Source organism: Echeneis naucrates, chromosome 8 (genome assembly GCF_900963305.1).
Source record: "Echeneis naucrates chromosome 8, fEcheNa1.1, whole genome shotgun sequence".
NCBI classification, from domain to species: domain Eukaryota; kingdom Metazoa; phylum Chordata; class Actinopteri; order Carangiformes; family Echeneidae; genus Echeneis; species Echeneis naucrates.
In genome coordinates, this window is record NC_042518.1 from 12,224,637 (window position 1) to 12,237,292 (window position 12,656).

General features: G+C 42.6%; 1 protein-coding gene across 1 annotated transcript in view; it reads left to right on the plus strand.

Annotated features, from left to right (window-relative positions):
• The first annotated feature begins 12,283 nt into the window (after positions 1 to 12,283).
• cacna1ha (calcium channel, voltage-dependent, T type, alpha 1H subunit a) overlaps positions 12,284 to 12,656 on the plus strand; it is a 95,660-nt gene continuing 95,287 nt past the window's right edge. The window contains exon 1 of the mRNA XM_029509090.1: positions 12,284 to 12,474. Coding sequence (XP_029364950.1) covers positions 12,407 to 12,474 — 68 coding nt within the window. The 5' untranslated portion in view covers positions 12,284 to 12,406. The remainder of the gene's footprint in view (positions 12,475 to 12,656) is intronic.

The window sequence follows — 12,656 nt, forward strand, 5'->3', positions numbered from 1 at the left end:
ACGTCACAACCTCTATGGGTCAGGACTATCTGTATATGCTTGTCTGTTGTCCGTGTGTGTGTGTGTGCATGTGTGCGTGCGTGAGAGCTCAGTATCAGCAGGTTGTTCTCCTGTGATGGCTGTATTCAGATTAGATCACACTACTGGAGAGTATCAGTAATCCTTCTTTAATGAACATATGTTTTAATCCCACGACTATCCACATACCCTCACACTGTTACACACACACACACACACACACACACACACACACACACACTCTGGGTGCAGTTAGTGATTGAGGTTGAGGTGCCACTGAAAGAATGAGAGATGGGGGGGGGATTAAGAAAGGGAAGCTGGCAGGGCAAGGACCTTTTGGCCTCACACACTCGCTCTCTCTCTTACAAACACACACACATTCATGCATACATGCATAGTCGGTGTTGTTGTTTGGCAGATCAGTTACAATGGTGATGTGTGATTCCCTGTCTGTTCAGAAAGTTATTGAGGGTGGTTCCTGTGGCTGTGTGTGCGTGTGTGTGTTACTGTTACAGCCTCATTAGTGAGAGCAGTCAAGCCAGCTCTGTGGAGGCAGTACTGCCACAGACCTTGTTAGGAGTTGTCGCCTCTAGCCTCATGATCCTGAGGGTACAAAAACTCATGTACATACATGACCCCTTACAGACACATACAACCGCACACACGCAGGTTCTGTACATTGAAACTGATGGTTTTATAATCAAATATAGGAAACCATATTCTACATTTTATTTCTTCCACGTTGGGGGGTGTGCGTGTGTTTCTTAGTTAAGAAAAAGCAGGGTATGATGAAATTAAAATGAAGCAACCAAGACACAAAGACATTTCCTGTTAGCTTCTAATTTTAATTTTTGGTTCAGTATTAACTTCTTACTTTTGATTACTGATCACTAGTTATTTACTAAGCAAAATGCTAACTTCTGTGTTTTAACGTCTCCATTGTAAATATTTGCCGGTTTATTTCATCTACTATAATTATATAAACAACAAAATATTTTGGACACAGATGGGTCTTATTTTCAGTTTTCTGTCATTGGTCATTTCATTAATCATTCAATCATTATATCATCGAGTAAAGAAAATAATAGTAAGTTGTAATCCTGTACTTGTCATCTATCATGGGAATCATAATGTGAAAGCTTAGTTGTGTAAGTGTTGCACTTTTCAGGAGTGCCATCTGGGAGATGAGATGGGAATAATTTATTTTTTTATCATTTTGCACAGCGGTCTCTTAGACTGTGACTTTTGTTAATGAAAAATCCGTATTAGTATATTCATAGACTCCCGATGAAAGTGGACGCTGTCAAGTGAAACCTATGAAGAGCCTGTATTCTATCCAATGGCCAAAAGAGTGAGGTGAAGTCTACAGGAAAATGTCCCCATTACTCACCTATTTTCATAGTCTCAACTGCAGGTTTTTGTCCTTTTCAAGGCAAAATGAAGCTAATTCTTTAAATTGTAGTCCTATTTAGAAAAAAATACACCACAAATCAGGATATTCATTAGAGTATGGCTCCTCTTTGATTGACAGACTGCACCCAGTGACCTGCCTAGCACTCAGGATGAAGTACAGGGCAGGCCAGTTCCAAACTCAAGGCTTAAAAATGGCAGTTGACAAACCACAGAGGGGTGCTACTTGGGCATGTCTTGGCTTTCTGTAATTTTTGCTCCTGTGACCCAATTATATTGAGAAATGGTGCCTCAGTCTGTCACTCATAACTTGCGAGTTATGGTTTGGCCCAAAACAGACAGACTGATTCAGCAAGTGAATGTGCTTTTAGATGTTTGGTGTCTGCAGACTCTGCAGACTGACAACACGTAAGTTACTTGCAAGATGTATTAGTGTGGTGAGATAGTGCCCTCTCTCTGTTTCTGTATCAGCTGTATGTGCGCAATGTGTTGTGAAGGTAAGCAGCAGCCAGTCAAATGAGTCAACTTGGTCTTCAAGGTTGAAACACACACACACACACACACACACACACACAAAAAGCACAAACAAAGCAAAACAACATAGCTGTATTCCATGTAAGTCAGGTTGATCGTGCGATAGCAACCAGCTAATTCTTTTTTTCTGAGTCCTAGACATGAGTATGGAAACAGGCACGCACACACACATACCGGCTGGTAGCAGTGACTGCTCCAGATGGTAGGAGGGCGAAGGGTATTAGGGGATAAAGTGGAGTGGGCGGGGGTGGGGCCCGCAGTGGGGGCGAGAGGGTTAAATCGCTCTGATTGGAATGCACAGCTGCACCAGCACTCACACACACACACACACACACACACACACAAACATCCACATATGCACATGTACATCAGTACACAGCTGAGAATTCAAGGACTGCGCAGACATTTCTGGAAGCGTAGTGAGACTTCACAGCTCTTTGTGACTCAGCAGTGGAAATATCTATCTTCCTTTTTGTCTGTCTGTCTGCTCATCTTCGTCTTTTATCATCGCTGTTTTCTTTCTTGTCCTCTTTCATCTCTCTCCGTTCCACCCTCTCACCTGCAATAGTGCATATCTGTTCAGCTCACACACTGTCTTATTTACTGTCTTTGTCTGCCTTTATGTCTGTCTCTGTGGGAGCTCACAGTGTGACAGACAGTGTAGACTCATGCGACAGCTGTTCAGACACAGTCACTGGGGAAGAAAACTGAGCAAAGACACAGTGATGGACTTTAAAGACAGATGGCTTCATGGTATACAGTGAGGTAAAGGTGCTTCCAACAAGTTACCTGCATACCTTTTCTTGTTGTAATCAGCCAGTACTGAGTACTTGTGTAATTATAAAGTGAGGACTGCTGAGTATTAGTGAGTCAGAACGTCAACATGTTGATGGCATTAGCAGCTGGTGTTATCCAATCACAGGTGTTAACTCTTCTTTCTGAGCTACCCGTAATATGGAAGTTGTTCATTGACAAGATTTAAAAAATTGTTCTGGGGGCTAACAGTTTAGTTCTAGTTTGAGTTGTGTTCAGAATTTGTACAGCTTACGTCAATCAGACCCAAATATTAATCAAACCTGTTTTGATTTTGATTTCTTATACAAGAATGGAAACATTCAGATATTTAGATAAGAGAGACCTATATGGCATAAAGTTGACACAATGGTTTGATCACCTATCATTTACTAAATCGTAAGAGGTATAATGTTCAGCGTTTGCCCGCAAGAAAGATGAATCATTCAATTCACATGCTCAGTTAAAAAAATAAATAAATAAAAATCTAATAATCCACTTATGTCTTCCACTTGGTTGTTTATGTCTCATTTCCCATGGCAGTGACATTATTTCCCAATTATGGGAAAATCCTGTTAATATTAAAGTGAGTCAGGCAAGGCAAGTTTATTTGTATAATGCATTTCATATACAGGACAATTTAAAGTGATTCACATAAAAAATTAAAAAGTACATTAAAAGTGAATGAGTTTAAAAGCAAAGTAAATTAAACAATACAAAAAAATTCCACTGCTTTGCCGGAGATTACTGAAATGCCGCAGTAAATACAAATGTTTTTAATCTTGATTGGAAGCAGTGCAGAGTTTCAGCAGCTCTGATGCGCTCTGGAAGTTTATTACACAGGTGAGGAGCATAAAATGGTTCATAATGGACCAGGAGATCAGAGGTGTATTTTGGCCCCAGACCATTTAGAGCTTTATAAACCAACATTAGAATTTTAAAATCTATTCTGTGGCAGGAAGCCAGTGTAAAGCTCTAAGAACAGGAGTGATATGGTCCACTCTCTTGGTCTTGGTGAGGAATGGGTTATCATTGTGACACAGAAGCTCTGACCAGTGGAATGAGCAGGTATTCAGGAAATTAAATATTCCCTGACCTACTATGAGCCCCAGTTTAATTAGTTTTTCCATCAAATGTGACTAAGACCTGAGATAGCACCAAACTGTGTGAACAGGAGAAAGCCACATGGGGTCATAGTTTTTAAATCTTGATTTATTCCGAACTTACTCTGAAGGCAGGGAACCTAAAATAATAGTAGTGGTATACTGCTGGCAGCTGTCATGACACTGACAGGAATGAAGGCTTGACTAAGACACAATGAAGGAACGCTCTTCACTGGTCCACAGGGTTCATACAAACCGAGAGTCAACTGGAAGAACTGCTAGAAAATGAGGGAGCTAATGAATCTGAAAGTTTCAGATGTCAAATAGCTGTTTCGACTGGGTGGCTCCATTCACCCCTTATCTATGCCACTGATCCATCGGGGTTGCGGGGGGCTGGATTTAGAGTTACCACATAACCTTCGCAGTCATGTCTGTGGGATGAGGCCAGAGCGGAACACGAAAACATGCACACTCCACAAAGAAAGGCCCAGGAATCAAACCCTCAATCTTCTTGATGTGAGGCAACAGCACTAACCCCCACCCCCACTGTTCTACCTAAGCAGGCTGTTGTCCTCTATGTGATTGTCTGTATATTGTATGGAAGGCTGCCAGCCTCTCTTACACCAGATTATAATCCAGATGTTATTGCCGTTACTGCTGCTGTCTCATTTTCCCCCGCTCTCCCTGTACCTCTCTTCCTCCATCCCTCTTTCTCTTTGTAAACCTTTACTCCTCTCTGTTGACTCCCTCCCTTGTTTTGTCCTCAGCTTCTCTGTCTCTCTCTGAGCTGGTTTGAAGTCTACCAGTAGGGGTGTATGTGGGCGAGGACGCCCTGGTACCTGCAGGTCTTTGTGTTGAAAATCAGCTTCATATTTTTCAAGAGGCCAGTTGGCGGCCAGCTCCTGCGGCTCAATACTCCTTTTGATGTTCACCAGATGAAAGCAGACAGGGCGCGGACACGCCAGAATCACACTATAGACAATCCAGCAAACAGGAATCCCGTCCACGTGTACAACAGACGATTCCTACGTTTCTATGTGAAATTTGTCAGATTCCTTCCTATTAAAACACACACTCCTTGATTAGATCATTTTGGGATTGCTGTTCCAATAGAAAACCAAAATAATTTGTTGATTGAGAGAGTAACACTCAGACTGGCAGAATTGCATAAGAAATTTCTAAGAAATAAGAAATTCCTTTACATATTTATTATATTTAAGTAAATACAATGCACGTGGGCTGTCCATGTCGTGTGTGTGTGTGTGTGTGTGTGTGCGCACGCACACTGAGTGACTGTACATAAATGTGATTAGTATTGCAGCTCATCCTGCTTGAAGACTGTGCCTGTTGTGGAGAACAAAGCTGTAGGACTTCTGTATACTGTAGTATAAGTATGTTAATGTCCATCAGTTCACTGTGTGACGTCAAGTGTAAATACATCTGGATTTAAATCCTTTAGATTTGGATGTCACGGGACAGACCTCTATGTGTTTAGACACAAATGTAAATTTTCTTTCGAATGTCAGGCACTGCACAAAGCCACAACACAGCGGCAGGCCCGCCAGCTCTATCCTGTGGCTGCTCTGTTTCGGTCACCTCAGCACACGAAGGTCCTGAAGTTTTAAGGGAAGACCGAGATATATTTCTGTTTTACTGCTACCCTTCCAGAGAAATAAAGTGGTTATTCAACCACTGTAGCCCCATAGGTATCAATTACATCACCAACATAAGCAGTACCACGCACAAATGCTTTAGGATAACAAATATTAACATGCACATGAGCACAGCAGATGAGAGCAGATCTAATGCTTCCACATACATACGCACAGGTGTCTTTCACATGTCAACGTGTACGGCTGAGCTTCATGGCTGAGTGGACTGTGGCATGACAGATTTTGTTCTAAAGCTGTCTGTGCACCATACCGTGTGTGTGTGTGTGTGTGTGTGTATGTATGTGTGTGTGTGTGATTATGTAACCGTTTCCTCTGTTCCTGTTGTGTTTATGAATGTACAGATATTGTTTTCTCTCCCATACTCTAATTGGAATGATTACTATGGCACACAGGACGGATAAAATAGGGATTAAAAAAAGAAAAGAAAAACACCAAAAAAATGAGGGAAGAACAACAAAAAAAAAAAGCCTCCCCTTCTTCTTTCTTTCTATTTCAGTCTTTCGCATTATGTATCTCAGTGCACTTTGCTGGTTTTCAAAAATACATCAAGAATATGTATAATTCATTGCCTTTGTGCTCTTGACACACACTCACGTCTGCACATGTACAGTATGAAAGTATCTGTAAGGCTGCTGCTGCTGGGGAAAACCCTCAGAAAGAAGTGTAGTGTCTCCCCCTCCTCACATACGTCAGCAGGCCTGATGAGAAGACTAGTCCCCAAGGATGAGGCTGAGGGGGTGGAGGAGATTGAGATAGATATGAATGTATGGAACTGAAATAGATCAGAGGAAAAGGTGGTGGGAACATAGATGATGCTGACATCTTGAAGAACTGGACCGGGTTATTTTCATTCATTACATCGGAGACGTCTTTGATGTTGTTGTGTTCCTGCCCTGCACGTCTCCAGAGATCACGTGTTAATCAAACAGCGGCACATAATTTTCCTTGCACTTTAAGAGTTTAAGTGCTTTTGGTAGGTATTCTGTTATTTGCTTGCTGGCTGCTTATGCTACCCTTGTGTACTAAAAACCCATAACTTTGTGTATGTTTGTGTATATACAATGGGCTTTACTCTCTGTTACTGTACTTCAAAAATCCCACTCAGTAGGAGCAAGTGATGGTCGCTGATGAGAAGATGAGAAAAGCAGGAAGAAAGGGCTGGATGTTGAAAGCGTGGGAGTCAGAGCAGAGGGGAGGATGGGGCATGATGGGATGGGGGGATGGGAAACTGGTTGGGACAGCCAGGGAATGGAAGAGTACAGGCTGAAAGAGGAGTATTGATTATTTGTGGGAAGCACAAGCATTTCTATTGATTTAGACTGGTGGCAATATGTACTGTACAAATGAATTAAATACAGTGCGTAAGAGATGTTTTCTTCTCTTATGATATAATACACTGGTTTCTCTCCCCTCTTAGGTTTTCTGACCAAGTGCATAGCATTGCTGTAAGTGTTTTCAGATCAGCAGTTATGTTGCGAGCTCTGAAGCCACTTTCTTGTGTAACAGAGAAGAAGCGAGCTGACAAATTCAAATTCAGCTCTTCTCTGAGGCAGAACATGCTGCTGAGAGTTGGTGGAGAAAATCATTTGCTAAGAGGTGCCTTGGGCAAATTCAAACCAGGCATTCAGTCTTTGCACAGAGAGTTGAGTGTAAAGTGAAACTGGAGCCAATATTAGGGGCAAAAAAAAAGCCTGATGGGATCCATTTTGGGGCCAGGCCTACTCTGACGATATGAGCTCCAACTCTTTGTATGTGATGGGAAGGCAGACAAGGGGAAGAGACAGACAGGTGTCAGAAGAGTGTGTGCTGTGGTCTATCAGCACACAGACTGCTTCTGCTCACAGCTGAGAATGAGTTGACACACATAAACACACCCAGAGGATTTTCTTTCCTGTCAGGACCAGCAAGTCGTGATACTGTATGTAATCTGTGTGCTACAGACTGATAAGAGGACAGCGTGATCCAGCTAACCACGAATAATGTGTGGGGGGAAAAAAAGGAATTCACTGTACTCCTCTAAAGATGAAAAATGAAACCTAACCTTTTTTAAATAAAACCCAGACATATCTCCATTGTGGTTTTTCTTCTTCAAACGACTCCCAAATTGGCCTTCTGCGCTGCCAAGGGTCTTGAAGGCGAACATCAACCTTTTGGCAAATGATGATTTTGATCAGCTTAGCCTTGTGCAGCGATGAGGTTGGCAGCGGCTTCGCATCCCTGTGCCCGGTGTTTCTTCTGTCCGTTTGTTCCAGTGTAACTGATGCTTTTGAATGATCTGTGAAGTGCACCAGATAGCTGCAAGGCAACGCTGTACAAAGGAGACTGAAAAACTGCCAACATGATGACAACAGATCTTATTCTAACATGTTAAACTGATCAAAGAGCTCAGCAGCGAAAAGTCTGGCTACGTAACTTGAAGTATTTTCTTACCCAGCATGAATCTGTCATCCTGAAGACCTTTGAGGAGATGGCTGCTGCTTTGGTATTGTGGGCTTAGTTAGTTTTGAACCATAAGGTATCTTGGTAAGGCAGTGGAAGAAAATAACTACTGGTGTCACAAACTATGGATTTGTGACCTGGTTGGGCATGAAGTTTCAAATCTGACATTTTACCTCTTTCTCTGATTAAGTAACAACTATGCATCACTGGGTTTCATTTGGGGAAGGATGCATTTCTTATCTCAAGGTCGTGATCACATCTTAACATGTCATTCCATTTGTACATGCAGATGATGTCAAAAAAAACAACAAAACATTATTGCCATAGTTTACCAGATTGCCTGCAGTTATCATTAGAGAGAAAATATGTTTAATCCTCATGAGGGCTGGAACAACATGTAGATTATATCCCTTTACAGTATACACATATAGATTTAAAAGGATTACATCTGGTTGTCGGAAGATTGGCCTGCTGGTCTTCACTTTTCCATCTGAATTATGATCACATACACCAAAGAAATTTAATAGATGGGACCATAGATTACACTACTTATCTGCATAATTTTGAATTATTAACAGTAAGAGGACTGAGCCCCTTATTTGATTTATGAACCCTTTTTCCTACAGGATATTTTAATTGATAAAACTGGTCTTATATTTTTACCTAATACGCCTTGAGCCTTAAAATATTAATAACAAAAATGTTAACTGAAGTCTAAGCCAGTGCTTCTAGGACCGCTTCGTCTGAGTAATTGTGTTGGCTTATTTTTCAAAATCTCTGCACTGACTTAGTCTTCCACTGCTCCTCCCTTCTTGGTTTCCAGTGGGAACAAAAGAAGCTCTGGTAGAGAAAACAGCTTTTTTGGTTTCTTTGTGTTAGTGCAGCGTGGCAGACTGAGCGATCCACCAGCAGCACAAGGAAGGCTTTTCAGTCTCTGTCTCCCTTGAAAATGTTCCTCAAACTCAGTGTGTCTGAGTGGCATGCAGCTTGTCATTGATCTGTGACCGTGTTTGACTGGCCAGATTTCCATCAAATTAGCTGTCAGATCTCAATGAAGCCATACAGATTTAATTCTATGGGGAAACTTTGAGTTTCTTCCCCTTCCTGACGTCAGATACTGTGAAATTCCTGGCAGGTCCCTCCTGTGGTGTTGCTATCAGACGGACTGCTCAGGATGGAGTTTATGGCCCTAAACTCTAGCCCAGTACAAACCTCCATATCTGTCAGTGTGCGATTTTCATCCCATTCTCTCTGTGCGTTGCACTTAGACACTCTACATCAAATGTAAAGAATGTATTGGTGCTTGATCATCCAGGCAGCACGGGGGTTTAAATTGACTGGCAAATAAATTGGCTATGAAGACATTGGCATCAACCAACTGAAATAGCAGTTGGCTGATTGAAAGCAGGCACTGAACCATGACAACTATGCTAAACACAATGTGAAAGATAATGTTGATTGTGAATGAATGCATTAACAAGCTATTTCAAAAGGTCAGCGATGCAGGTTCCCATTTCTCAGGCTCTGACGTCACATTACTGTCATCCAAAAATAAATAAATAAATTGCAAATACCGAGTGTATTTCGCCAACGACGGGTGTAGTTTACAGATATGATGCCAACAAATAAGACTGAACTTGCGATTTTAGTTTGCTCACATTTGCAGCTTCAGTGGAATCAAATGGTGCAGTTTAGTGCAGAACTCCTCCCTCTCATGCTGGGCAGATGATGACATGCCCGACTTGCTGTCTTTTTCAGAAAATAGATATGGATCCAGACCAGATCCTTAATCTGAACTGGCTCATCTGGACCTAATCCTACACCATCACACAAACTTAGCTTTACGAACTAAATCTATACTATAAGATACTGTCTCCCCCCAAAAATCCAAATTGGTTTTTGTAATTTGCCCATTTGAAACTTTTTTTTTTTTTTAATGAGGTGAAAAAGTTTTGGAGGGGGGGGGGGCACTGTGGTAACTTGTTCTGCAATTCCAACTGTGACCACTGTTGCAATTTCTGCCACCTGCCTATGTCTGCATGACGAAATCCCCCACCACCACCACCACCACCACCATCATATTGTGGTATTGGGTCTACCCTAGGCAATCATTTAAATTTTGAATGAGGGGAAATGATGTAAAGTAGCCTAATTTCACTGTAAGCAACAATAAGAATCCCATATAAGAATGAAGACATTCAGTGTTTCTGTGCTGACTCTGACTCTACAGGCTAATATATTTTTTATCCCGTTTCCATTATCTGCTGCTGACTGCATGGTGATGCGTGAAACACCGCGGCGCGCCCTGCCCGCTTCTTCTTCGCTGTTTTTTTTTTTTTTTTTTTTTTTCCCTCTCCCCGCACACACACACGCAGTGTGTGCGCGCGCGCGCATCTCCCACTGTGCGCTACGTCTCCATAGCCGGACATCGCGTCACGTGTCAGGGCTCCCGGGTCCCGGGCCAAGTTTTCTCCCAGTGTCAGATCATCTCACGGAGCTTTTCGGCAGCAGCAGCCCGCACGGCCCCCGACGACCCTCCCGGCGCGCACACCGAGCCGCCGCGCCACTCTCAGCCATGGACGGACGGATGGATGGAAGCGCCAGTTCCTCCCGACGCGCGAAACCAAGACCGCCTCAACTGGTCTTTTGATTACTTCCAGTGATTTTTTTTTTTTATTTATTTATTTAATTTTTCATTTTTAACCCGGATTACCTTAGGTCTGCGAGAAGCCCAAAGAAGTGAAGAGATTCATTTATTTTTTGTTTTTATTTAATTTTTTTATTTATTTATTTTTTTGGGAAGCAGGAGAAGAAAGGAAAGGGAAGAAAAGCGAAGGAAAGCTCCGGTTTTGCGGAGAAAGGCTGGGTGCGCTTAGAAACACGGAAAGTCACGGATCATGCTTATGGAAACTTCCGATTCCGTCTCGATAAGGTATGTTATTTTTGATAATGAAGTTGCTGTCTTTGTCTGTAATGGTTTATTGTCCTTTGTGTCCACTTTTGAACAAAGACTAACACAGGTGATGGGCGCTTCACTTCCCCGGACGGCTTCATTTCCCCTTTGACACCTTTAGAAATGTTTTTTTAAGTACTTTTCAGCATACATGCATGATATTTTCCTCCTCTGTCGTACGATTCCTTCAGAGAAACATGCTTCCAGCGTCAGATGCGCTTTTCCCTTTACAACAGCAAGCCAACAGGAAACAAAGCCTATAAAAAAAAAGAAAAGAAAGAGAAAACCTTTGATAGAGAAAAGTCTGCTGTATTTTGATGCCTGATGTTGTATTCTGGGTGTTATTCTACTTATTACAATGATGAGGATTAATGTGGCATTTATTCTTTTTCCTTTTTTTTTTTTTTTTCTTTTTGCGCATTCCCTGCCCACCAATGCGTGGTGGGGGCTAAAAAGCTCCAGTAAACCAGAGACAGAGCAGTCCATCTGTTCGATCACATAGCAACAGAAAGAGAGAGGGAGACTGGAACAAAAAATTTCCACTGTTCCCATAATATAATTATCGGTATTTGTTGCCATATTGTGCTTTATTGGATGAACTGTGTTTCTTACTATCTAATGCCACTAAAATGGGAGGTCTGTGTGGATAAATGGTGACTTTACTGTATCAAATTCACATAATATTTCTGTGATGCTCCACAGAGACCCTCAGTTTTGTGTCATTTCATTTTCCGTCACTGGGAAAGGTCAGCTTTTGAGATAAGGAGACAGAAATGTTGTAAGATTTGTGAAATAAAGCTGTCAGGTAAATGAATATCGAATATCAGTGGGTAGCTTGACTGAACGCAATTACTTCTGCTGCTGAGATATCGGAGGAGGAAATAGTGTATTTGGCTCGTTGTGTGATTTGTCTCCGGTGAGTCCATCCCTCTTTTTGACTCCTTCCATTTCTGCCGCTGTTCCTCTGCATCTTTACAAATGTTTACTCGCCTGCCTCCAACCCCTGCCTCTCTCATCACATTGTTTCACTCTCCTTCTGTCTGACCTCCCTTCAGAGTGGCTCTCCCTGATGCTCTATCATGACTGATGGCGAGGGGAGAGCGCGCTTTCAGTACGCAGAGTGCCAGGAGGGGCAGGAGCAGGAGGAGGTGCAGGAAGAGGTGAGGCTTGCCATACCGGCGGCCTACCGGAATGACGCTCCAGGTCATGAGGTCGACCCTGGTGGAGGCCTTGGTGAAGAGGAGGAGGAGGAGGTGGAGGAGGTGGAGACAAGGAGGCGAAGGAGGAGAAGGAGGAGGAGTAGTAGCGGTCAGGAAGAAGGAGGAGATGAATGGAGTCCTGAGTTTCAGGAGCATGATGAGCAAGAGCTGGAGCTGGAAGTGGAAGTTGGACCAACACTGGGAGTTCGCATCACGGCTCCTATTCGCGATCCGGACTGTGTCTCCGAGGAAGAGCAGCAGCAGCCATACCCAGCCCTGGCTCCCATGGCCTTTTTCTGCTTAAAGCAAACAACAAGGCCCCGAAACTGGTGTCTCCGGGTCGTCTGTAACCCATATCCTTTCATACGCTGGAAATCTAACCCTGCCTGTCACCTGGTAAGACCAAATATGTCCTCAGTCCTTTATGCGCGAGTACTTTGGTATCTCCTGATCAACAGTACGTGATTCATGTGTTTTCAAGTACCAGTCTTTTCTCAAAACCAGGTGTTAAATTTATTATGAGATTATTATTGAG